This window comes from Protopterus annectens, chromosome 2.part0 (genome assembly GCF_019279795.1).
Source record: "Protopterus annectens isolate FY-2018-M chromosome 2.part0, PAN1.0, whole genome shotgun sequence".
Classification (NCBI taxonomy): Eukaryota; Metazoa; Chordata; order Ceratodontiformes; family Protopteridae; genus Protopterus; species Protopterus annectens.
In genome coordinates this window covers 704,090,607-704,118,201 of record NC_056728.1, presented here as the reverse complement: position 1 = coordinate 704,118,201, position 27,595 = coordinate 704,090,607, and the positions used below count along the sequence as shown (strand labels likewise).

At 40.8% G+C, this 27,595-nt stretch overlaps 1 protein-coding gene across 2 annotated transcripts in view; it reads right to left on the bottom strand.

Moving 5' to 3' along the window:
- LOC122793200 (FSD1-like protein) overlaps window positions 1-27,595 on the bottom strand; it is a 913,201-nt gene that overhangs the window by 632,513 nt on the left and 253,093 nt on the right. For both annotated transcript variants that reach the window (XM_044061031.1, XM_044061032.1), the window contains exons 3-4: window positions 6,898-7,029; window positions 6,262-6,363 (exon numbers count right to left, since the gene is read on the bottom strand). In XM_044061031.1, coding sequence (XP_043916966.1) covers window positions 6,262-6,363; window positions 6,898-7,029 — 234 coding nt within the window. The remainder of the gene's footprint in view (window positions 1-6,261; window positions 6,364-6,897; window positions 7,030-27,595) is intronic.

The window sequence follows — 27,595 nt, the reverse complement described above, 5'->3', positions numbered from 1 at the left end:
GGTGTCTGATGTTAAGGATTCTTGAGGGGAATCTAAATGCCTCCTTTTGCACAGTCTTTTTCTGGGGACTTCCTCAGTGGGGGCATCTGGTGAAGTCTCAGTCAAGCAGGGGTAACCCAATGGGGTTACCTGAGGCTCTGGGTCTCGATGCTTGGTGGGGACCTGTGGTGTAGGGACAGAATGCTGCCCTTTAGGGGAGGAAGAGGAAAGATCTGAAGAGGTAAGGGTCTTAGCAGACATGACCCTCCTCATGGTATCGAAGGCACCAGTTTCCCGACCCAAGGAATCCGCCAGTTCCGAAGAAGACGGCAACCTCCCAGGGGCCGAGACCACAGGCTCCAAACCAGATGATGGAACCGAGTTCATCTGCACCGAAGCCCCGAGAGGGAGAGTCGGAACCAAAGCATCGGTTCGACTCTCACCCCCGGAACCAGTGAGAGAGTGTCAGCTCCGAGACTTTTTAATCAGAACCGAAGAAGTCAAGGTCGACGGGGATGAGGGCACTGGAACAGGCCTCGGCTCAGAGGGTTCGACCACTATCGGATCTTCTCTTTCCAGCTCCGAAGGCTCAACTGGCATCAGAGGAGGAGCAGAAATTGTGGTGGGGGGGGGGGAGTAGGCTTTGAAGCCAACTGGGTCGAAGCTGAAAGCAATTTGGCCAGGGCCCGGGTTCACCAAACGTCTCTGCACCATGCGGTCCACATCGATGTAGGAAAGGGTACCGGAAGAATGGGTCGAAGGAGCAGAAGAAGCCACCGACTTAAGGATCAGGGACTTTAAAACTTCCGACACCGGCTCCAACACAATGATTTGGCTCCGAGGTAAGATTTCGGTGCATGTCTCCAAAGGCTGCGGAGCCGACAACTGAGTCTTCCCAGAGGTGCTTGGAACAGAAGACTTGTGCTCCGATGACACCTTAGAAGACTTCTACCCCTTCGAGGAGTTGGAGGTCTTGTCAGTCTTGTCTAATGCTTCTTGAAAATCTGGCTTCAACAGCCCTCTATTGACCAATTTCCTTTGCTTCTCTAATAAAACCCTGCCACTGAAGGAATGGCAGATAGAGCAATCTTCTTGCAAATGTAGTGGACCCAAGCAGTACACACAATAAACATGGTTATTGGTGATGGACATCTTCTGTCCACAATCACACCTTTTAAATCCAGATTTTTGTTTCTCAGACATTCTAAACAGAAATTACACACAAATATCAGATCCCTGATAACAATATCAAAAAGTCGAAAAAACAGAACTCCTTAGAAAGTTCAGATCCCTGAACTGCAATGACTACAAGAATAATGCAACACAAAAAACTTTCAAATACAATAATTCTATGAAAAATAAGGGGATAGGGAATTAAATCTGACAGTGCCCTGTCAAGAAAGGCTAAAGGCCTAGGAGCAACCGCTCCGAATTAGATGACAAAAATAGAATATCCAGTTAACTCACTGAACAACAATTACAAGAAATATGAGAAGTCTCACAAATATCACATCCCTGATAGTCTAAAAGTTGTTTTAAATTCTTTTAAGAATAAAAAAGAAGGTTAATGGCCCGAGCTTCCTCCGAAGATCGTGCGATCCGTTGCAGAGGGAAAATTGATCTGGGGTTGGTAGGAGAGCATCACGGGATAGGGAATGTACCTCGAGCTACTCAAAGATCTTGAGCTTGGAAAGCGGCTGACTCAGAGCCGATGGATCGGCTCCGAACCCACGTGTAAAGAACAAACGGCGAGATTGAACAACTTCACATTAATCCTTCTACAGATGGACCAACATCTTAAGGGACAGAAAGAATAGAAGAAATTGCAGAAGAGAGTCCAACACCATTCCCTTGCCACCCCCCATGGCTGCAAAGGTGCACAAATTCCTCCCCATGCATAAAAGGACATCTGACAGCTAGTGGAATATCTAGCTGCATGCATATTAGTACTACTGCATCCAAAAAGTTACTCAAAGAATGCAGTGTGCTTCTTAAGATCTCCAGGCAGTGAGTAGCTTTAAAAAACAAATGAAGGCACCTTTTACATATTATATTTGTTCTAGAATCAGATTAACAGCCAATAAAAATTCATTCATACACCAATACCATTCAATGTTGTCATAAATATGCAGTAACAATATGTGTCTAAGGCAGAAACCAACAACAAATAAACAATCGTTTTTCTCTTCAAAGTCCAATAGCAAAACAGCTATTGACACTTCATTTAAATGTACACCCTTCTATGTAACGTACTACAATCAGGTCAAAAGTTCACAATGAGACTTGGCACAATGTTTAGTGCTTCAGCCCTACATATACAAGGTGTAGGGCTCAACGCCTGCACAAAGCAACTATTTCTATGGGCTTATCAGTTAAAACCCTAACGACATAAAACCTTCAACTGAATAAAACTAACCCATATTAAAAAAGTAGGACCTGATTATAGAACATTACATATTTTTATTGGCTGTCTTTTTGAGTTAAAATGAAGAAGAGGTCATCTACTAATGAAAGAGCTAAGCCCCTTCTAAGACTGATCATGATGAAGTTAACATTTTTTCCCTAGGGACTCATATTGCCAAATTCACTCAGGCTACCATGCTAAAGTTCTTCACTAAAACTAATGACTCTGTATGACGCAAACATACATGCACCGATGACCTAAAAATGCTGAATATTACTGTGCTGAGGTGCTTAGATGATAACATCACAAGAGTCTCAGCTCAACCCAAAAATCTAGATACTATCCTTGCATGATCTCAGCTGCCTTGAAAACCAAGCTCTATAATTAGACTATTCACCACACATAAATAAGGGCAGTATTGGTCAGAGTAAATGGTAACCATGCCATCACTCATAGCCGATCTGTGGCATATATGCCTTATTGGGCAAATTGCAGAATAATGGAGACCTGGGGGCCTTTTAGTAGGCCTACAATGGTTGCAAACATTCCCATAAAATAAGTGAAGGTGCAGTTCTATAAACCAGTAGTCCCTGAAAGGGAGGCCATCCACTGCTTGCACCACTCTAAGCTGTCACAAATAAGAGAATTCAAATTGTAGTATATGACATTGCAGAAGGGGTGAACAGAGTTCTACAGACACTCCAGCTAAAATATACTGCATGCTCCCTCAAGCCTAATTTTACTTCCAATCTGCAGGCAAAGTGATGCCTGACAAACAGAATTTGATACTGGAATAAGGGTATCCCCCTGTTAACACCACAAATATCTTTACCTCCCTTTGAGAATAAATGTTAAACAATGAAATGTTAAAAGCCTGACAATCCAAAGATACCTTCTTCAAAATAGGAGCAGTGGAGAAATGATACCAAGGAGGAAACCTGGCAATATCCAGGACATCTCTGCTTCAGCAGTCTTCTTAAAGTTGAGCATTGTCCATCTTTCTGTTAGAATTTCAGTGAAGTTTGGATATGGTACCCTTTCCACACACACACACACACACACACACACACACACACACACACACACACAAACACACACACACACACACACACACAGAGCTAATGAATGATATACTCTATGGATGAAGATATGATAATGTTAAAATACACTTATTGCTGTCACACATACAACAGCCACCAAAGAACAGCAGCTGGGAGGTAAAAAGCTTTAAAACAAGTTAAAAAAACAAAACAAAAAACACTTCCATGTTTTTTTTTTCCTGGGTTCCTGCTTCTGATCTGTGGTGACTGCTGGTAGTCCACTAGCTGCAGGCTAATGCTTAACAGTGGTACGACATGCTTAACAAAAACTTAACTGCCAGTCTGACATTAAAAAAGAGCACAACAAGCCTATCTTTTAATTGCACCACTCCACTTACTACAATCAGGCACCTCTTGCTAGGGACTGTTACACAGCAACTGTAGTTATTAAGGGTCTGGGGACCTGCATCAGCACTGCAGTCAGATGGGACTTTACTGAAATCTTTCTCACAGGAGTCAAGCTGGGAAAAAATTACATTGGAAGATATGCTACTGGCAAAGGCAGGAGAAAACGGCTATACTTTTTTGTTTGTTGCAGTACATACCAAAGCTATTTCTGACATTGGGGGACCAACCTCCATGCTAAACTCACTAGAAACGAATGAAACTAGAATGAAATCATGTGGCTTTAAAGAAAATACCTTTCTATTTGACAAAAGTTGATTAAATCTGAAGAAGACTTCTTAGATTAATGAAGCAGCACATTTAAAGAATGTGCTAAATTGTTTAAGGGAAAAGCCTATAGTGCTCCTTTTGTGGGACATTCACAGTCAGACCCCTGGCACGACGCAACATTTTCATTAGAGACTACCTATTGTCCCTGACACCATGCAATATTTTCATTAGAAACTAGCTACTGTTCCAATAAAAATACCTTCACTTTCCCTGTTCTGAAGGCAGCAGGCATGAACACTTAGTGTTCTTCACTATAACTCATTTCTTATTCCTGGCCAGAGAAAGATTATGACTCACTTTACTCCCACAGCCGTAGGAACAAATTAGATTTTTGATGGTTTAATTGTATTTAGCACAAAACTAAGAGTAAAATGCTGGAAGAAGAGGGAAATAATTAAAATGTTTCAAGTGTTACAGTCTCATAAAAATGCAAACTAATTTCCATCAGTACCACTTAACTCTACAGGAATGTGATGTCAAAAAAGAATTGCCCTATCTGTGACTAGCATTTAGTCACAAATGCAACAACTATGCATTTTATGGGTCCAACCCCCCCCCTAACAAGCTAGTCCTCTCCAAATACCCTACTGACTCCTTCAACTTAATGTTCCCTTGTCCATGACAATTATGACCACATTTGGTAAAGTGGAAGAGTGGGCTGTTTGGACATCATCCAAGCTGGCTTCCACTAATTTCTGAATACCATATCCTACTAGTGCTAGAATTGGCACTCAAACAGTCTGCTGTGCCACAGAAGAGAATGAATCCTTATACCTAGCTACCTAGAGAGCATCCACTCTGCTTAGCAGTCTAAGGCCAGCCTCTGTGGTATGTGCACAAGCCAGAGCAGACTCTCAAAATGTGACTTTGAGTGCACAGACTTTTATACCTTCCTCTTCTCTGGAATGGGCAAACTAAATACATGGATGGATTCTCCAGCACTGAGCCGCTCCCACTAGGAAACACTGTTGCTGGAGCTGTAGTGTGGGCTCCATTTCTGTAGGCTAGAGAGCCAACTGCACTAATGATACAAAGGCAGTACCAACCTTTAACAGAAACTGCTTAGAAATATGCTGCTAGACATCAACAAATGCTCGATATGATGTACCTGCTGACGAACACAGCTCTGAAGATGTGCTTCTTAAGAAACATAGGTACGTATGGCATTTAAAACACTACTTCTCCAACTCTCATTCTAGCACATCTTTAGTACTTGTTCTAAAGATCACACTACACACTAGAAGAACATAGGCATTGTCTGTCACTTAAATATGTCAAAAAATTAGGGCAGGTGACATGGCAATAAATACTCCATTCAGGTATGTGCAAATAAATTAGTGGAAAGCCAGCAGACCTGAATGGTCACCAAGAAAAAAATAAAAGGCAAAAGTTCAACAAAAACAGTTACTTCATTTTTATCTTTAATATGCTAAAGATGGATTACATTATGTATCTGTCTGGGTACTTATTTTGCAAAGTTTTATTTCCCCACATTTCACACCTAAAGAGGTAATTGATAAAATGAATTCAGTTCTCTGCATGACACACTAACTGAAAACTGTCTTTACTGCTCCGGGGTCACCACAGCTGAACTCTGATTGGCAGTAGATTTTTTACATGCCGAGTTACCGGCCCTGACGCACAACCGTCAACGAAGGTATGCCCATTCACGCATGTCTCCACACACAAGACGCTCTAGCTGAGAACTGAACAAGACAACGTCTTACTGTGAGGTGACAATGTATAAAATTACTTCATGTTCACGTAGAGGCTAGAGTAGAAAACAAAATAAGTGCAATACCCTCTCTCACATTCTGGCTGTGGTGGTGCTGCAGTTAGCATAGTCGCCTCACAACAAGAGGTTCTCCAGTTCATTTCTCGGCTGGAGAACCTTCTGTGCAGAGTCTGCATGTCCTTCCTGCGGTTGAGTGAGTTTTAAAGACATGCAGTGTGTGTGCCTTTGGTGAAGGTTGGGTGCTGGGCTCGCAACTCAACACCATAAAAACTCCACTGCCAATCAATCTGCAGACAGGTGGTCTACTGTGGTGACCCCTAACGGGAGAAGTCAAAAGACCCTCTCTCACATTCTATTTTGTTACCTACCTTTGAGAACTCTTCAGGATTCTTTATGCTTAATGCTCGAGTGGAAAATTCCAGTAGTTCCTCTGCATCTTCTAAGGCACTAGTACATTGAGTCAACTGATTCTAAGGAAAGTAAAACAATACTGCTAATCATTACCATATGTTTTTTGGCAACAAAACTATAACTTTTTTGGCATCAAAACACAAAAATAAAAACTCAAAGTACAAGTCACATACATTTAAGGAAAGAAGCTAACAATGATAAAAAAAAAATATTCCAACTACAAACGTAATACTCTGGTTACGGATAATACTGACAAACCTAATTTATCTGGACATCATAAACTGCTCCTACACTGTCTTTGTACATTATGGATTTCTAGTTTTCTTAATTCCCAACATCGTCTAAGCTAAGGAAGGGCATGGGATGTGTGTGAAGTATTACACGAAAACAAAAGTTGAAATAAATGTGCAGAGTTTAAAATATAAGATTGCTAAGCAAATAGGACAACCACTCTTCCAGCCTTCTTTCCAGTCAAATTATAATGCAAATAGTGAAACTTACCACAAACAAAATCAAAATCTACACATTTCCTCAGTGCTGTTAAACATCTTTAAGAGGTTCTTTTTTAATAAAATATGGCATTTGCTCAGTACCTGAAGCTCCTGAGTTTTATGTGCTTGTTCTTGTTTGATTCGGTTGGTCATGCTCTCCTTCATCTCATCTAGCACAGAATAAAGTGAATCAAACTCTTCGTCCAAGTCTCCAATCACGCTGGCGGAATTCGCCTGTTAATCACATAAGAGATGAGGTGGTAAACAGGCAACACTTTCATGTTGTCCGGTTAATATCTTAAATACAACACATGTCAAGAAAGCCTTGCACCAGAAATACACACTTTTCAATTTAAAATGAGTTTAAAGAAAAAATTCAGTGACAAACTTACTATTTGTTCACCAGGATAGTCTGACTAGTAGAGGTCAAGGGAGAAAAACTACACCACAGTGATGACAGTTTTAGACATTTGATAAATAAGAAAAAAAATATGATTACACAAAATATAATGGATACTATAGCAAGTTTGTAACTCACATACAGCAATCTATCAATGGTGACACCTAGTAGCTTGGAGTGAGTGACCATTTCGAGGGTTGTGCTAAATGCAGATATAAAGGAGATGGTGCCTGTAGCACTATCATTTTTTTTTTTTTTTTTTTTGGGCTGTAAAATAGCAGAAGCGTGGTTTTATCTGAACTGGGTATGAGTCTTGAGTTTTCGAGCTATGACTCAATGCAGGAGAATGAGGACTGGGTTACAATCTGGAGCTTTGGTAGGGTTTTGGCACAGCAGATAACAGCAGTATCATCTGCATACTGAAAAAGAAGCTTATTTTGCTGCTTTGTGCAAGTCATTTACAAATATGTTAAAAAGAATGGGTCCTAGAATACAGCCTCGGGGGACAGCAATGGGTTAAAAAGTACAGTTTTGTACCTACCATAAATGTAGATGTTCGAGGATCCACATTGCTGCAGTCCTAACAATTGGGTAGTCCGCTGTCCAGTCGGCCCGAATACCAAAGTATATGGCTGACGTCGGTCAGGGCGCATTAGACTGACGTCAGTACGTCAGGGTACTAATGCGCATGACCGACGTCATATCCTCAGTCTTTTCTTGCCCCAGATGTCAGAAGACCCTAAAAAGACAAGGCCAAATATACCTGCACCAAAAATATGTAAAATATATACAACATTACCAGCATATAACCTCACCTACACAACCACCCCTAAACACAGAGGGGAAGGAGGGAGGGTAAATTGGACTGCAGCAATGTGGATCCTCGAACATCTACATTTATGGTAGGTACAAAACTGTACTATGTTCTTCATTCCACATTGCTGCAGTCCTAACAATTGGGTAGAATCCCAAAGCAGAGGTAAGGGAGGCTGGCAAATCATAAAGAAGCAGGAGCTGACAATATGCCTTGCAAAATAGCTGTGGCAAAACCAGCCCTAGACTTAGAGTAGAGAGGAAGGTGATAATGCTTAGAGAAAGTATGCACTGAACTCCAAGTAGCTGCCTCCAAAATATCCTTAGTTGCCACCCCCCTTAGAAATGCTGTTGAAGTGGCAGTGGCCCTAGTGGAATGAGGCCTAATCCCAGCTGGAATCTCTTTGCCATGATGGGAATAACAAAATGCAATGCAAAACCCAATCCACCTAGAAATAGTTTGTTTTGACACAGGCTTGCCCTGCGAACTCAAAGCAAAAGAAACAAACAACTGCTGAGACTGCCTAAAATCCTTAGTCCTGCTTAAATAATAACGCAATTGCCTGTGTACATCTAAAGTGTGCAAAATCTTTTCCCCTTTATTTTGAGGATCTGCATAAAAGTAGGCAAATGAATAGTTTGGTTTAAAGCCACACTAGAAACCACCTTAGGCATAAAGGAAGGATTAGTACGTAATGATACCCTATCCTTATGAAAAATCAAAAAAGGCTCAACCGCCATAAGGGCCTGCAACTCAGAAACCCTTCTTGCAGAAGTAATGGCCAACAAAAAAGCAGTCTTCCATGACAAGTATTTCAGTTCAGCAGTAGCCGCAGGCTCAAAAGGTTGTAGAGTAAGTTTCTCCAACACAAAATTGAGATCCCAAGCAGGAGTAGGAGCTCTACGTGGGGGTCTTATATTCTTTGCCCCTCTAAGAAATTGCTTGAACAAAGGATGTGAAAACAATGGTGGGTCACAATCATAGTGAGCTGAAATTGCTGCAGCATGAATCTTAATGGAAGAGAAAGACAAACCTTTGTCCAATAACTCAGTAAGATATTGAAGAGCCACACTCAAATTAGGCTCAGAAATCTCCAAATTCTTTGCTGCAGTCCAAAATAAAAATCTCTTCCATTTTTCTGCGTACACTTTCCTTGTACTAGGTCTTCTGGCTTCCATAATCACATTTAAAACTTGTTGAGGAAGTTGAGACCTGCTGTCTTTCAAAACAGAATATGCCAGGCTGTTAGATGAAGAGAGTGAAGCTTGACATTGAGCAGGTGACCGTCCCTCTGAGACAACAGGTGTGGAATCAAGGGTAAAGGCCATGGAGGCTTCCTTACCAGACTCCTCAGTAATGGGTACCAGTGCTGCCGAGGCCAATCTGGAGCTATTAAAATCATCCTTGGCTTGTCTTGTCTGACCTTTAGAAGCACCTTTGAGAGAAGAGGCAGAGGTGGAAAAGCATACACATGAAGATTTTTCCAACTGAAAGAAAGAGCATCCACTTTCCAAGCTGTGTGATGAAACCTCTTTGTGCAAAACTTTGGCAGCTGGTGGTTTAGTGGAGAAGCGAACAGATCTATGTCTGGAGTTCCCCATGACACTGTCAATTTTGAAATACATGAAGATCCAGTTTCCACTCGTGGGGATCCATGATTTGTCTGCTTAACACATCTGCTAAGGAGTTCTGTGCTCGGCAGAAACCTTGCCTGAAGAGTTAGTTGCAAGCTGAGCGCAGTCTCCCATAGAATCATTGCTTGCCTGCACAATGGGTAAGAATGTGTTCCCCTTGTTTGTTGATGTACCACATGACAGTTGTGTTGTCTGTTAGAATCAACACCTGCCCTGGAAGAAGTAACTCCTTGAAAGCCATTAATGCAAACTGGACTGCTAACATCTCTTTCATGTTGATATGTAGATGCTGTAGTCTGGCAGGCCACTTGTCTTGTATCCACTTTCCATTTAGATGAGCTCCCCAAGCAATGTCTGAGGCATCTGTCGTTAGAATCTGACTCGCCTCTGGCCGGGTCACAGAGAGTCCCTTGTTTAGGTGACATTCCTGAGCCCACCACAAAAATTCCTTTTGAATGCAAGGTATTATTTGAATGACAGTGTCCAAATCCTGGCAGTGCTGTGTCCATACATTTTGAGATACCATTGCAGCTTCCTCATATGCAGTTTGGCATTGGGAAGCACCAGAATACAAGATGCCATGAACCCTAAGGCTTGAAGGACTGTCCTTGCAGTCAGCCCGGACTGAAGAGATAGTTGATGGAAGTAACTGGAAAGATTCTTTTGTTTGTCCGGGGTTAAAAGGCCATCTGGGCTGCTGTATTCAGTCTCACACCCAGAAAGCACATGTCTTGAGAGGGTACTAGACTGGACTTTATTTCGTTCACAGAATACCCTAGGCATCTTAGCACTGCTATGACATATTCCAAATGCTGTAGAAGGTCTTCCTTTTCTTGAGCCAGAATCAGGCAGTCGTCCAAGTAAGGATAGATTTGAATTCCTTTTAGCCTGAAGTAAGCTATCACTGGAGCCAGAACCTTTGTGAATACTCTGGGCGCAGTAGATAAGCCAAAGGGCAATGCAGAGAATTGATAATGAGAATTTCCAGCTCGAAACGCAGATACTTCCTGCAACTTAGTCTTATAGGCACATGAAGGTAAGCTTCCTTGAGATCTAAAGTTACCATCCAGTGATCTTTGCCCAGCAGAGGTAAAAGCTGTTGTAACGTCAACATTTTGAACTTGGGAATGTCCAGATAAGTGTTGAGGATAGATAAATCCAAAATTGGTCTCCACGTGTTCCCCTTCTTCGGTACTAGGAACAGGCGAGAATGAAATCCTAGGCCCCTTTCTGGCACAGGAACTGGCTGAATGGCCCCTATTTGAAGCAACAGAGAAATTTGCTTGTGAGCCTCTTTTCTTTGTAGAGGAGGAATGTCTGGCATGCCTTTGAAAGGAGGCAAGGTATGGAAATAAAACCTGTAACCGTGGTGAATGATATCCAAAACCCATCTGTCTTGGGTAATTAAATCCCAATTTTCTTTGAAAAGAGCCAGCCTTCCTCCCAAAGGTGCTGCCAGGCGAGAATGTACTGGCAGCTGAAAAGGTAGGTCATTGGGTCTGTTTTCTAATGGACTGACCCCTGCCTTCACCAGAAGACTGAGCAGGTGAACTCCTGTTCTAGGCCTAAAAACCTTGTGCTCTGCCCCTACCACGCCTAGACCTACCCCTAGACTGGGAATCATAAGCAGGATATGTCCATCCCTTAGTAGGCCAATTTCTACTAAACTTGGAGGCTGAACCTGCAAAAATCCTTAACAGTTTGCATAGACTTAGCCTTGTCCTCCATTTTCTTCAAAACTGCTTCCACAGGCGCACCAAACAACACATCAGACTGTAAAGGAGCATCCAAAATCCTTGTTTTAACATGCTCAGCTAAATTCTGATCCCTCAACCAGGCGTGCCTCGAAGAACAGAACCAGTGGCAGCCACCCTCGAGGAGGCCTGCACAGCATCAAAACCACATTGCAGGGAATGTTTACCCACCTGTTCAGACACATGAACTAAATCCTGCAACTCTTTACACTCAATACCTGCTGCCAGAGCATCCACCTTAGATTTCAACTGTGAAAGGAGGTAATTCTGATATTTTAACATGTGAAACTGACAATTCAACGCCCTCATGGCTAAAGTGGAAGAAGTATACACTTTCTTTCCCCATCTATCCAAAGCCCTTGCCTCTTTATCAGGAGGAACAGGATTTTTAACAACAGAGGCCTTCACACCTTTAGGCCCCTGAGAGACAGTTTCCGGGTCTGCCCTAGGACTCTTAAAAGATACTTATGAGCTTCAGGCACCCTATAGTACCTATCCGGTTTAACTGGGGCAGGAGGCAAAGAATCAGGATTCAGGGAAGCCTCTGCAAAAACATCTTCCACCACATTCAGAACAGGAGGTATAGCTAAAGGCCTATGCTGGGGTAAAAACAAGAATTCCCTAAGCCTCTTCCTGGAATCAGAGAAATCTTGACCTTCCCATTTAAAATGCTCCCTCATGGAATGCAGAGTCTCTGAAAATGAAAAATCCTCAGGAGGAGAAGCTGAAGGAGTAGAATCATCCACATCAGAATCAGAATAAGGAGGATACTCCTACAAGTCTTCAGCCGAAGACTCAGAAGCCACCGAACATTGCTCAAAACTCTCAAACTCAGGTTCCACCCTAGGCCTCTTATCAGGAGGGGGCATAGAACCCCTAATCATAGTATTTAAATCCTCTGCCATTTTAAGCATATGTTTCTTAGGCAAAGACCCTGAAGCACTAGGAGAAACCCCCACTGAAGCTAAACTTGGCCTGCCTCTCAAAGAAGCCTTGGAAACAGAAGGGGAGGCCCTAACCACCTTAGGAAGAGAGGGAAGAACAGCCACCTGAGAAGCCCCCTCAGCCTGGCCTACTTCCTGAGAGGACACATCTTGTAACAGTAAAGTCTCTCCCTGAGACTCCAAAGAAACTCCTGGCAGAACCTCCGGCTCCACTGAGCCTTCTAGAGAACCGACGTCCGGGACAGTCGGTTCTTCAACTCTAGGCTTTGCTGCTTTGTCCTTGCGCTTTTGGCGGCGGGCGTAGGAGCATCCGACGGCATTTTATAATTACAACGCTTCCCAAAAACTAACCTGGCACAGTCTAACCTTCTCTTAATAGTGCGTTTGTTAAATCTAGCACAAGAGCGGCATCCAACAACGTCGTGCTCAGGCCCTAAACAAGGTATACACAAAGTATGGTAATCCCTATGAGGTATCTGTTTCCCACAAGAAATACAGTTATTCACTTTTTCTGACATCCGGTTAAATACTGAGGCAAGAAAAACCAAAATATTCCCCAACGGGGTACTTAGCCAACTTTGATTCGGTCTGAAACTCTGACTTCAGAAACTTTCAGAACGCCAACCTGCACTCGCAAAATTGCTTCTGCATCGGACCATGCGGCAAAAAAGACTGAGGATATGACGTTGGTCATGCGCATTAGTACCCTGACGTACTGACGTCAGTCTAATGCGCCCTGACCGACGTCAGCCATATACTTTGGTATTCGGGCCGACTGGACAGCGGACTACCCAATTGTTAGGACTGCAGCAATGTGGAATGAAGAACATCGAAGATAATTCCTTGGTCCATTTACCTGTCTGGAGTCTGTTAGATGAACTACAATGAAACCATACAATCGGGGCACTACTCAAGCCAAGTAGTGACTGTTAGTTAATTTCTGATGGGAGACTGTGTTGAATGCCTTTGAAAGGTCTAGAATGGGGGAGGAAACCAGGATACCACATTCCCTATGATGATTAATTAGATTAACAAAGCTAAGAAGAGCTACACTAGTGCTCTGGTGACATCCTCAAGAGCTATAAGCACCAGCTGTAAACATCACAGCTGCTTAGTTCAAGGTATATCACAGTTCTAACACACTAAAGATCCCAGGAATGGATCCTGATAAAGTAAGGTCAACAACGTCTAAAAAATAGAAGTGGAAGAAAGCAACACATTATACATAGCCTGGGAAATCAAAGATACAAGTAAGAAAATCCCAACAACAAAATGTATATTAAGAAACAATAAGGAGCCCCTTGCAGACTAAACAGACAACGGAGTAATCATATATCAGTTACATGGAAAGGGCATTCAAGTGCATATGCTATTAAGTAGGTGCCCCATGTGGATTTTTCCTGAACGTAAACTACTGTGCTTAGAATGGTAATGCCCTGTGTAGCACAGTACAGAACCCCATGCCATCTAGAGTGGTATGCATCTATCTCTGATAACCTGGCCCTCCTGAGCATAAAGAATTACCCTGTAAGAGGTGTGTGACTGTCCCTGACAGCCAGAACAGGTCCCCCGGTGCATAAAGAATGACCCTGCTAGCAGTAAATAAGCATATAAAATAAAAATATGTAATATGTGCAGAAGGATTCCCTGCTAGATAGAGCTTGCAGATTTGTCCAGTGCACAGAAGAAAGACTGGAAAAATGCAGTCTCCATGGTGCAGACAGATGGGGTTCTAAGCTACATCTAATCAAAGTTCATTTTGTGGCTTAGATGTTGAAACATCAGCCAGAGATGGGAAACAGCAGTAAAGGCTGGTTTGTCCATGTGGGAGCCTTTTTGTCTCTCTGCACTACTAAGAGTGCAGTACTTCAAATGAGATATTAAACAAGGCCCCATCTGCTTGAATTGGTGGCAGCTTAAGTGGATGAAAAAGATCCCATGGCCCTTATCGAAAAAAAAAAAAACAGTATGGGAAGTTCATTATTTCAGAGGCCAAATTTCTCCTAGTCATTATGAATACCATACCAGTACTGGTCTCCCCAAAAAGAAGACACTGGCCCAACAGGAATAACCCAAGTTAACAAGGAATAATAAAAAAAAAAAAAAAAAAAAAAAATATATATATATATATATATATATATATATATATATATATATATATATATATATATATATATATATATGTGTGTGTGTGTGTGTGTGTGTGTATAGAGAATACTAATGAACTAGCTACAGTGGTTTGTGTATCATGTGGTACACAGACATTTTAAACAGCACAGCTGGAATACATACCTTACAGAGGCCAGACAATATTCTGTTTCTCCTGTTTAAGTGTGTGGCATTAAGCTGATATGGTATTATAGACTGGGAAAATACCTGCCAGATCTGAAGAAATATAACAACAGGAGTGAAGAAATATATTTACTTCCAAGATTGACTGTTACTGAAGTACAAAAGTAGAATTCTCAGTGGAAATATTGCTAAAATGCATCCTTCCAGGAAATGGAACTCTCATTTCAAAGGACATAACTGAAAACTGGAAGATTTGGATCCAGAAATTTGATTTCTCACTAAATGATTAGCTAAGAAACTCAAGTTCAGTGTGCAACATTTCTGCGTGCTGCCAGGGGAAAAAGCCAAAACAGTATTTCTTTTGCATTTGAAGCCTGATGTGTGTGGGTGAGGTCAAAGTGGCTGAATTCCTCCACAGCAACTGCAACAGACTGAAAGCTGTTGATGTTTCATCCCCCTCCCCCCAGACTGTCACATCCCAGCCAGGGATCGAATCAGTGAAACTCCCATCAGCAACACGTGCCTAACTCCTATATTAGTTGCAAAGCAACCATCCACAGGACAGACGATAAAGATTACTTGCCTCACAGTGATGCTGCCAAGCTGTTTTGCACTATGCAATATATTTGGTATTCTCACACCATACATGCTTTGATAAGTGTGGGCCATGGCTGCCAATCTTATTCAGTAGTGTGGGGACAGCTGTACTACTAGTAGTTGTATTATAGGCGACACAAATCATTCATTTACTTTTCCCGATGAGGAGACAGAGAAAATAGCAACTCCAGGTAAAAATAAATAAATAAAATACGCCGTTTTCATGTCGGCTCAACAGCTCAGAAAGAATTTCCCACTTATTAGACATCTGTCTAATTAAACACTGCTGCAGTGCTCTCAAATGATATGCAGTGTGGCCTGTGTAGACTGATTAAACATTGTTGAAGTGCTAGGGCTCTTCTACTATTGACGCTCCTGAATCTGTCATTTTCACTGGGAACACTGAAAAGAAATTGCTAAAATCTTATCTTTTGGCAGCACAGAGGTCAACAGGGAGAATGTTTGTACTTTTATTTACGACTGTAGAACTTTCTTTTTAGGTGTCATTATAATGTTAGCAACCTCCTCAAAAAATTACTTTGGATGATTTATGTCTTTTCCTGTTTCATTTGAACTCTGACATTTACACCTGACAAATTACCAGATTAATGTATTAAAACAGGTGCTGAATCCTTGCCCTATCCTGTTGCTATTCTAATAAACCAGTCCCTTAGTGAAAACTATACTATATCCTAACCCTAAGGGGAAAAAAAAAATCAAATCTTACCACTGCATAAAGGAGGAAGCTCCAATGACATTTCCAGTTATAGACCTATAGCCATCTTATCTCCTCTAAGGTACTAGAGAAATGTTTAAAAGTGTAAGTCCTTAATTTTATTACAGATACTCTTCTCTCACCAACTCAGCATGGTTTTCACCCATACCACAACACTGGAACTGCCCTATTCAACTTTATTACTACAGTAAATGAGAGCAGGACCTGTGGAATTTCTGAATCAGTGGTTTTCCTTGACCTGTCAAAGGCATTCAACACGGTTTACATGGATTTGGTCGTACGGCCAATTGTTGAACAGGCAGCTCTTCGAACTTATAGGTCGAAGATTTAGATGTCGAACGGTCGGAATGTTGTATGAAATTCGACATTCGGCATTTCCGACCACTCTACCACCTAAACAAGTGCTACCATGGGTCAAAAAGGGGGGGATGTTTGGCGTTTCGACATAATTGCATTCTCAATTATGCCAAACTGGCATTCTGTAGTCGAACATGTATTCGACAATTGACCATACGACCAAATCAATGCATACCATTCAACACTGTTGCACATCATAAACTACTTCTCAAGCTATCTTTCCTAGGTTTAGAATCTACAGCACTTTCCTGGTTTCAAATCTAACAGGATGCAGGTACTACATGGCAAAATTATACCTCCTCTTTTTCTTTATAACAGTTGGAGTCCCCCAGGGGTCTATTCTGTGTCCTTTGCTCTTCAATATCTTCACCAATGATCTGGTCACTGCAACTAAACATGCCTCTATCATATACTACGCAGAGGACTCCACTTTAATCTACTCAGACAAAAGTCTATAGATACCCTACAGCAGTTTACTCAGAAGTTCATCTCTTCTGTAGAAGTTTGGCTATATGACTCACAATTGCTGCTTAACCCTATTAAACTGGTCCTGTTAAACCCCAGATCACCACCTGAGCAAAAAGACCAGTTCTCCATCTACTCATCCTATCATACAACACTGAACTAGTGACTCATACTAAACTCTTATGGAATCTTTGTTGATTTTTGTTGTTGTGTCTTTCGGCTTTTAGGGGTCGCCACAGCGGAACTCCAGTCTGCTAATGATTGGCAGTTGATTTTTACGTGCCGAGTTGCCAGCCCTGACGCACAACCTTCAACGAAGGTACGCCCATTCACGCATGTCTCCACGGAGAAGACGCTCTAACTGAGAATCGAACCAGACAATGTCTTACTGAGAGGCGACAACACTACCGCAGCACCACCACCGCAGATATGGAATCTTTGTTGATAAAACTCTAATATGTGATCACTGCAGAAAACAGACATGGAAAATGCATCAGAAGCCTGGTACCATCTACAGGGCCAAATCATATCTAACAGACAAAGCCAGATTGATAACTTAGCATCTTTCTACCTACTCCCGTCTCTTCTTTTCTTTATGTAGTCCCCATCTTCATTAACCTACAGTCTAGCTTGCTCTCCTTTATGGAGCAATGCTATAACAAAGTAGCCAAGTTAACTTCTTCTTTCTTTTGGCTTTTCCCGGTTAGGGGTCACCACAGCAGAACTCCAATCCGCTAATGATTGGCAGTAGATTTTTACAGTGCCGAGGTGCCAGCTCGATGCCCAACCTTCAACGAAGGCACACTCATTCTACGCATGTCTTTCGAACGCCTTAACTAACCAGGTTTAAATACCCCTTATACTGCTACAATGGCTATAGCTGACATATTCACTAATTCATTCTCAGCTCAACAGCACAAACTCATTTTATCCTGATAAATGCCCAGGCCTAAGCACCGTTCTACACCTATACAGCCCTAGTACACCTTTGTACTCTACTGAAAAGTTACCTTTAGCTGTAACCAAATCAAAAAACTCTACAGGAGTTTCATCATACTCCTCTCACCGCTAAAAAATGTGGAACGCTATCACGTTAGAAATAAGACAAATTAAAAATGCCTGCTATGTTTAAAAATCAGCTAAAGTAATAACTTTGAAACATGGCTATACACATGCACCAGCCAAGTCCTGCCCAAATCTACAATTTAAGTAATCCAAATAGGTACTTTTTTATTCATAAAACAACTGATCTCTTCTCCTACTCATCTTTATTTTCTCTATGTAATTATATTTCACAAATGACCTATACCTGTCTCACCTACCACCACTACCCCTGTTCAAACTTTAGTCATCTTTCTTCTAGATATCCCTTCTTACACAGCTAGGTCTCTGTATTCTTCCCATTTCCAACATTATCCACTCTGTACTCTTCTACCACCTGAACGCAACTACTCACTTACTCTCTCCCAGCTTACAACTATTTTGCTTACTTTCTCACCGTGATCACCTCAACTCTGTCCACTAATCTTTCCCCTCCTACAGTATCTTTCTTACTTTCACTTCTTTCAGTGAACCCACTTATTTTTCTCATATTCCCCTCTCTTCTCTATTTCATTCAATCATTCCTCTACATCTGTACTTGTTCCATTTATTTTAACAATTAAATTATCACTTGAGACATAGGCAAACATACATTAATATAAAAGAAAACAAGCCATATTAACATATTTTCAGTTATATACATTATATATCACATATGTTCTTTTCTATACCTACCATCAGTCAAGCATTACATAAATTGTTTAATTCATGCCTTTCCTTAAACCTCACTCCTCCTCCTGAACATTATTCAGTGTGTATTGTACCCACAAATTCCATTTATTTCTATGTAATTTGTTCCTTCTTTTTTCTAAAGATCTCACTTAATTCTTCTACCTCTGTTACAATATTTAATACTTCAAATACAGATGGTTTAGACTTTGATTTCCATGTTCTAGTGTTTTTATCAGCCAACTACTTGTTCTATTTATTGTCATGTACTCTATTAAAAAAAAAAAATTCTGTACTCCGAAAATAGTTATAATTCATATGATATTCTCAAATAGTTATAATTCATATGATATTCTCTGTATATGTATACTTTTTTTGGTTAATGTTGGAGAATTTCTCTGCAGGTTTCTGCCGAGAAGGTGCATGTTTTTTTGCCCAGTTGGACCGTCCCGGTAAACGAATGCAATCAAGCAACAAACTTCTCTCACATGCTTCTTTTCATTTCTTAATTCCTAGTTATCAATTTTGTTTACATAAAAGATTTAAAAAGATACATTTAACTAAAGTCAGAAAACTGGCAATTGCCATCCCATTTTAACTTTGATTAATTCTTTACTGAATCTCTTGAGACCAAAAAACAGTTAACAAGCATAAGCTACTTCAACAAAATTACTCCAACAGAGCTGCAGGATATAAAGCACTAAATAATGCTCTTAGCAATGGTGGCCATGTAACAGTAACTTCGGCACTTGTCAAGATTCCACTCAAAAGTGGTCACAGAAAAACAAAGACAGGTAAGGAGGGAAACCCAAACGTTATAATATACTATATAAGTGACCATTCCCAAATATCATCTCATTTTTCTAAATGAAAGCTATGAGTGCCAACACATTTTTCCTACAGGGTGAAGAGGTGAGTGGTAGATCTAGGCAGGAGTTGCAAAGATCTTTTGACTATTGCTGCTGGCTTTTTTCTTTGAAATACAGTATACAAGCAAGATGATGATCATTTATGTATATACAATTATTACCTTATAGCTTGAGTTCTACAGAAAAATCTTTTCATTTGAAAGAAGGTTTCATGCATCATATGAGGAGGCTTAATAAATACACACTAACAACGGATGTGGTGTTGCTACCATGAGATTCTAGACTGCAAACATCTTTGGAACCTCTGTGTACCATATGACATGAAAAAATTATTGTAGCTAGCTAGGTATGTACTCCATATCCAACATTCACCTTTCTCACGTTAGAAGATATGTTTGTACTTTATACGTCAGTTAGCATGTATTACATTACACTAATCACTGTAAATTAGCCTCAACAATAGATTATACACAGCATGGGCTAGTTACATCAAAATGAAACTTTTTCCAAATATCAAAGATTTTTCTTAATAACAAAACATTTCTTTCCTTGGAATCCTTTTTAATTCAGGAGCAGTCCTTGTATCCTGGCTTCTTCAAGTCTACCACACTGGCAGGATTTAACAGGAGTTTTGTAACTGTTCTTGCTGTACTACAGCACCATTAGGAGACAAGACTTATGAGTCTCCTTTATTGTTTGGACAGTCTAAGCAATATGACTATTAAAGTGAGGACAGAGTTGAGTGGAAGTTACGTCTGAACTATTTCTCAGCCAGGAAAAAAGTAGTTTGCAGTAACAGATAAAGGGTACAAAAACAATATTAAGCATAGAAAAACTACAATACACTTTTGTGATGTAGTTAATGTGAGACTATCTAATTCAATAAAGAATAAAAATAATGAATTCCCACTCAAGCACAACTCTTCCGAATTCCTGATTTGGGTATTGTGGACCATTGCCAGGTATAACAACATCAGGTATCTCCTTATCTTGAAAATATGGATTTTAACCATATTTAACTTGTTGGACCTGTCAGTTTCATCATTCAATGAATACACAATAATAATCCACCCATATGAGACAATGGCTTCTCTGAAATGGACCAAATGCCTAATCAGCTTCAAGAACTGTCTAGAATGGTTATTTTATTTATTTAACATTTGTTAACTGGGAAAGTCCGACTTGGAACAAAACCAATTTTCAGCGGAAACCTGGGGAGAAACGCTCCAGACGCATGTCTTTGTAATGTGGGAGGAAACCAAAGCACCCGAAGGAAACCCACACGAACACAGGGAGGACATGCAGACTCCGCACAGAAGGCACCCCAGCTGAGAATCGAACTGGAGAGTCTCTTGCTGTGAGGCGACAATGCTACCACTGCACCACTTAGCCATCCAATTGTATTGTTCTTTTACACATTATATACATGGCAAAACTTTGTACTACTAGTTTTATTTTTACATTTGACTAGCAGGTGGTACACTGATCCCAACTGACCATTTGCAGGTAATGCCCAGATGAAGAAATAATTCACTTTAAAAAAATGAGAACAGACGGGCAGCAAGCTGTATATATCTAAAACAGAACTGAAATAATAACACTTATGAGAGAAATGCACATTTTAAAATTCATATGACTATATTTCAGGTTTACACCATGGTAGAAATGCTGTGGGGTAATGAAAGTCAATGCAGGGTATGGTGGAGGTGTTAGTAGTTGAAGAAACTAATGCTGAAGGTTAATATGCCCTTATGTGATGTGGGCTTCTGTGTGACAAGTACAATTTGATTTGGTGTAGAGGAATTTTAAGTTCAGCTCTGAAGGTGGTGAAGTGGGGTTGTGGTTCCTTTAGATGGCCGGAGAAGGATTTCCATATTTTAGAAGCAATGATGGAGAAAGAGTGGTCAGTGCAGTGTAGCCTGGTTTGTTGGGGTTGGAGGGGGGGTTGCTTGGGAGAAGCATTTCAGGATGCTGTGTGTGTGTGTGTGTGTGTGTGTGTGTGTGTGTGTGTGTGTGTGTGTGTGTGTGTGTGTGTGTGTGTGTGTGTGTGTGTTTAGTATAAAGTTTGGCATCTAGTGGTGGGAATAAGTCAGGATGAAGAAGTCTGAAGATGAGAGACAGAGCCTAGTATTGGGTCCACTTTATGCTGTACTGGAAGCCATTTTTTTTAAGCATAAGTAAAATTAGTGATAAAGAAACATATTAGTTCTGTATGAATTAACATTCCTAACTACAACATAAAATCCTCACTTTGTTTTTTACATTTCACTTTACCCAAATTAATATAATTCATGGATCCTCTGAAGCATTTGCTGGCTGATTAGGTGAAATTATTTTATAAGTTTTGAACATCAAGCCCTGGAAGCAATGATGGAGAAAGAGTGGTCAGTGCAGTGTAGCCTGGTTTGTTGGGGTTGGAGGGGGGGTTGCTTGGGAGAAGCATTTCAGGATGCTGGGTGTGTGTGTGTGTGTGTGTGTGTGTGTGTGTGTGTGTGTGTGTGTGTGTGTGTGTGTGTGTTTAGTATAAAGTTTGGCATCTAGTGGTGGGAATAAGTCAGGATGAAGAAGTCTGAAGATGAGAGACAGAGCCTAGTATTGGGTCCACTTTATGCTGTACTGGAAGCCATTTTTTTAAGCATAAGTAAAATTAGTGATAAAGAAGCATATTAGTTCTGTATGAATTAACATTCCTAACTACAACATAAAAGCCTCACTTTGTTTTTTACATTTCACTTTACCCAAATTAATATAATTCATGGATCCTCTGAAGCATTTGCTGGCTGATTAGGTGAAATTATTTTATAAATTTTGAACATCAAGCCCTGGACATAACTTATTTCTTTCTTGAAAGACAAACAAGGCCAAATATATTTCCATATTGATGATTTTTACTCAGGCCATCCTCTCAGTTGACACCTTCCAGTACTTGCAATGTTAAGTCAGTAACAGTACACCTCTGAAACTCTTCTTACCCAAAGAATCAACAGTTCTATCAGTTCTCCATACTTCCCTGGTAAATATGTTCTACTTGATAGCTCAACTAATGTAGAGGCTTAAAGCCCAGACAGTGACCTAGGTGACCAGGGCTCACTTAGCCACTTGATCACCTTATTCTGGGGAGGAAAGGAATGAAGGAACTCAACCAGTTCATTTATCTTTGTGGAGGAAGGACTGGGAATGTGCTCTGGCACACACACTGTAGTTAAATCCTGAGTAAAGAGTGAGGAATTTGGGAGCAGGATCAACTGATTACATCAAGCGGAGCAGAGAGTAGATCATGTTGTTGTTGTTGTGTCTTTCGGCTTTTCCCAGTTAGGGGTCGCCACAGCAGAACTCCGGTCCGCTAATGATTGGTAGTTGATTTTTACGTGCCGAGTTACCAGTCCTGACGCACAACCTTCAACTAAGGTACTCCCATTCACGCATGTCTCCACACACAAGACGCTCTAGCTGAGAATTGAACCGGACAGCATCTTACTGTGAGGCGACAACACTACCGCAGCACCACCACCGCGGGTCCAGAGAGTAGATCATGTAAGGCTCACTGGGTCCAGAGAGTAGATTGTGTAAGGTTCACTAAATGCCAACTCCTTAGGTACTACAGGCATAACTCAGGGGGCAGCTTACAAACAAATATCCAATCCTGTAACATGCAGATGAGGTTTTCTTCTCCTGCTTACTTAACTCACACCCAAAGGGAAGAATGAGCCATATGGCTCTTAATCCAGGAAGAAAACAAATCAACTAGACAACCAGTAGGGAGGGAGCTGATGATCAGCCAGGTAAATGGAGCCAACAAAACTGCTCAAATCAGCATATCTACTATTTGCATTTTCTTGCAAGACCTGTACATTGCTCATACAGATTGAGTCTGCAAGTCAACAGCTTGCATCAGCTCAAGTGTGAACATTGGTGGCATCAAAAGTATTGACACTGGAGGTACAGACTACAAGCCCTTTGCCCATATATCTACAACTCTCAACTACAATGAATTTTGATACTTTCCTAGAAGTGGAGGGCTCTGGCACATGAAGTAAGACGAAATGCTGTTCTGAGAAAGGAATTTCCACTGGTGTTTACTACTTAATTTTTAAGACTGGATAAAGCAATCTAACAGTCTTTCAACATCTTTATGACCAGTTTTCTGAATCCTTAAAGAAAAACCTTCAAGGATGTGCCATCCTTTGAGTATGAAGAGGATTTACATTTTCTAGGTTGCTTTGCTGCTGCCATGGTTCTTTCTTTTAACCAGGTATAATTAAAAAAAAATTTTAATGTCATAGCATGGAAGATTTATTGAACATCTTGAAATTTTCACAATTGTCACAATTCTGATCTGTCCTTTGACAAAATAAGCACTTTAAGAAGGAAGTCTTCAAGGAAGTTTGTCTATGACAATTGTTTGTTAACTGATGTTGAACAAGATACTGCTTTTAAAACATTCATTAGATGCAAGATTTGATGGTGAAATCTTCTTTATGATTAAAATAACAGCTAGAATTTAATAACCTAGCAAGCTATAACACAGCTATGAAGCAGAAAAGTAACCAGGCAATTAATGCTTTCAAAGTGGCAAGATGAACTGATTTAACTACATGCCTGTGGTACTTCTATGGGATCCACGGACATTACCAAATGATATCACCCAAACTGGAGCAAGTCCAGCATGCTTAAAAAATTTCAGCGGCATATTAGGGATTATGAACATGGGAAACAGTTTCAGATTCATAAGGGTGTAAAAGTTTTGGATAAAGAGGAACGTCTTGGGGTTCCTCCAAAGCAAAAATGGAAAAATTCCACATTGAAATCTTGTGATGGACAGACGGAAACTTCAGCAGAGGATTTTTCATCTGCTGCTGAAACTGAGGGGGATGCAACTCCCATTTCACCTAAGGCTAAGAAGAAAAATAATACTGCCCCTTTAGAAGAGGCAGGGGGCTGGACAGAAGCACCATAAGTGCGGCTTCTACGTTAGAGAGACTACTACAGTTGATGGTACCCAAGTAGAATCATTTCAGAATTCCTCTACACCATTGTCTCAGACTGAAAATGAAACGTTAAATAAAGGTTTGGGATTTATCCCCAGTTACTTGGTTCCTGAAGAAGTTTTTGTTCAGGATATTATTTCTTTTTGTGGAACACTGCATTTACATTTTTTTATGACAAACCTAACACTGCACAGGATAAGGTTGGGTTTAAGTTTAGACCATCTACTTTTTCACCTCTTGCGAGTAAGTATGTGTTGGTTTTTCAACAGCAAATAATTCTTGATTTACATTTCCCTTATAATTCTTACAAGAAAATAAGGAATAACAATTTAACAAAGATACAATACCAGACCTTAAAAACTGAGTAATAACCAATAAGTGATTAATACTGCTGGCAAAGGTGGTTCTATATTAGTTTAGGACTGGTGTATGTATTTTTAGAGGCCAAAAATACAGTTGATGGACCATCGGTTTTACCAGCAGATGTTTTGGATCCCCCCCCTAAATTTAAATCTGAAATAGACCGATTTTAGGAATTGGCATTGGGGGAAGGGATCATCTCTAAAGATATGGTTGACCAATTGACAGTTCCAGATTCCTGTAAACAATATTTTTATCTACTACCCAAAATCCACAAGGATTTATGGCAACCTCCTGGACAACCCATTGTCTCAGGGACAGGATCACTAACTGAGCCACTATCATCCTTTTTACCTCCGTACTTAAAACTATTACTTCAGTGGTTCCCAAACTTTTTCGATTCTCGGCTCCCTTGCTGAAACTACGTTTTCCCAAGTAGCCCCCCTCCCCGCAGTGCACATAAAGTGCATATTTATTTATTTGACATTTGTTTAACGAGGCTGCCCGACTGGACTAGGAGACCTGGGGAGAAAAGCTCAAAAGTATAATACAGACAATTGCCAAAAAAAAAAAAGTGTACATTCTGCTTAACAGCATAACACTGATCTTCTATTGTTGAGAGGTAAGCAAACCTAATGGCAACCTTATTAACTTATATTTAAATATTTAAAATCTGTCCCCATTATTTGGTTCTGTCCAGCATACCTCTCAACTGTACAGATTTTTGCAGAATGTCCACATTTTTGTCACATATTTTTGGTCTTTTTCGCTTAAAATTTATGTCTTCTGGCAAATCACTGATAGATCCATTGAGGTTGAAGTCAGAAAATGAGAGAGTTGAGTTTCATACTTCATACTCTTCAAAAAATTGATGCTAATGCAAAACCTGCATTCTATCAACTTTCTAAGTTTGTGAGAGCAGTACTTAAAAGTGTCCCTATTTTGTGCCTTTGTACTGCCACTATTTTTGGCTTTGTCCAGATTTCTTGATCTAAGAATTTTTTTTTCTCTTCTCTCACGTACTGTATTGTATTGTGGAGCTTTTCTCCCCGGGCCTCCGCTGAACCTCCGCTGAAAATGGACCTGTGTCCAGTCAGACTTTCCCGGTAAACAAATGTAAAATAAAATAAATAAGAGGGTGAGAGGTATGTGTCCAGTGGTATGGCCCAGACTTACACAGACCTCACTGCTGCCAGGGATCACTCTCAATCTTTACTACCCCCCCCCGACATCACACACACACACACACACACACACACACACACACACACACACGCACGCACGCACACACACAGTCTCTCCTATTCATGCACACATTCACTCACACACATCGCTCTCACTCTCTCCCGATCAAACACACACCCAGTCACTTCCTCGTTCATACCTGCATTCATTCACACACAATCACTTCCTCATTCATACCTGCATTCACTCACATCACTCTCCCGCTCTCACATACACACACACAGCCACTTCTTCATTCATTCCTGCATTCACTCACACATCGCTCTCACTCTCCTGATCTCACATCACACCCACGCACACACACACACCACACACACACACCACACACACACACACACACACACACACACACCACACACCACACACGCACCCACACCCACCCACACCCAGACCCACACCCACCCACACCCAGACCCACACACACACACACACACACACACACACACACACACACACACACACACACACACACACACACACACAGACTCTTTTGTTTTCATGCATGCATTCACTCACACATGTAGACACACACACACACACACACACACACACACACACACACACACACACACACACACACACACACACACACACACACACACTCATACAGGCATTCACTTACCTGGCGGCCCGGTTCCAAGTGCTCCACAGCCCAGTACTGGTCTGCGGCCCGGTGGCTGGGGACCGCTACTATATTTAATGTCAGTTCTGCTAAAATTCTACAGTGTAGGTCTAGACTTAATTCGACACAAACTAATAAGCTTAGCTACAAAATAAACCGCAAACTGTTCGCAGTTTATTTTGCAACTAAGTTTATTAATTCACAGCGCCCCTATGAGGAAGCCGTGGTTCTCCAGGGTGCCGCGGCACAAAAAATGGGAACCGCTGCATTACTTGGTTTAGTTACATCTCGGATCCAAGATTCAACAGATTTTCTCAATATCATATAGGACATACAACTGGAAAAAAGTTGGTATCTATGTAAATTAGATGTCACAGCCCTATATATTAACATGCTTCACCGGACAGAATTACTAGCCTTACAGTATTGGCTAAACCGTGCTGCTGTTTACAATCCTGGTTTAGTACATATTTGGTATGTCTGACTGAACATGTATTAACCAAAAATGTGTTTTGCTTCAAGGATGAATGTTATTTACAACTCAAAGGTACAGCTATGGAGGCTTCTTTTGCCCCCAATTTATGCTGATTTGTTCATGGGCTACATCGAAGAACAAATAATTTATGATAATAATCATGACATGTTCTTGGTTTCACTAGATATCTGGCGTTAAGTATTTGGATAACTGTCTGCTTGTGTGGTGATCGGACCTGTAGTATTTACATGAGTTTGTGGAATATCTTAATGAAAATAAATGGGGGATCAATTTTACCTTAAATTTTCATCAAATCAAGATTGTTTTTTTGGATGTGATGGTATTTGTACAGGAGAATGGCACTTTGGCTAGTACAATATATAGTAAACATCCACACAGCAACACCCTAGTTGCCATCCTGTCATATCATAAGGAACATTCCCAAATCTCAGTTTTTGAGGTTACGTAGGATTTGTTC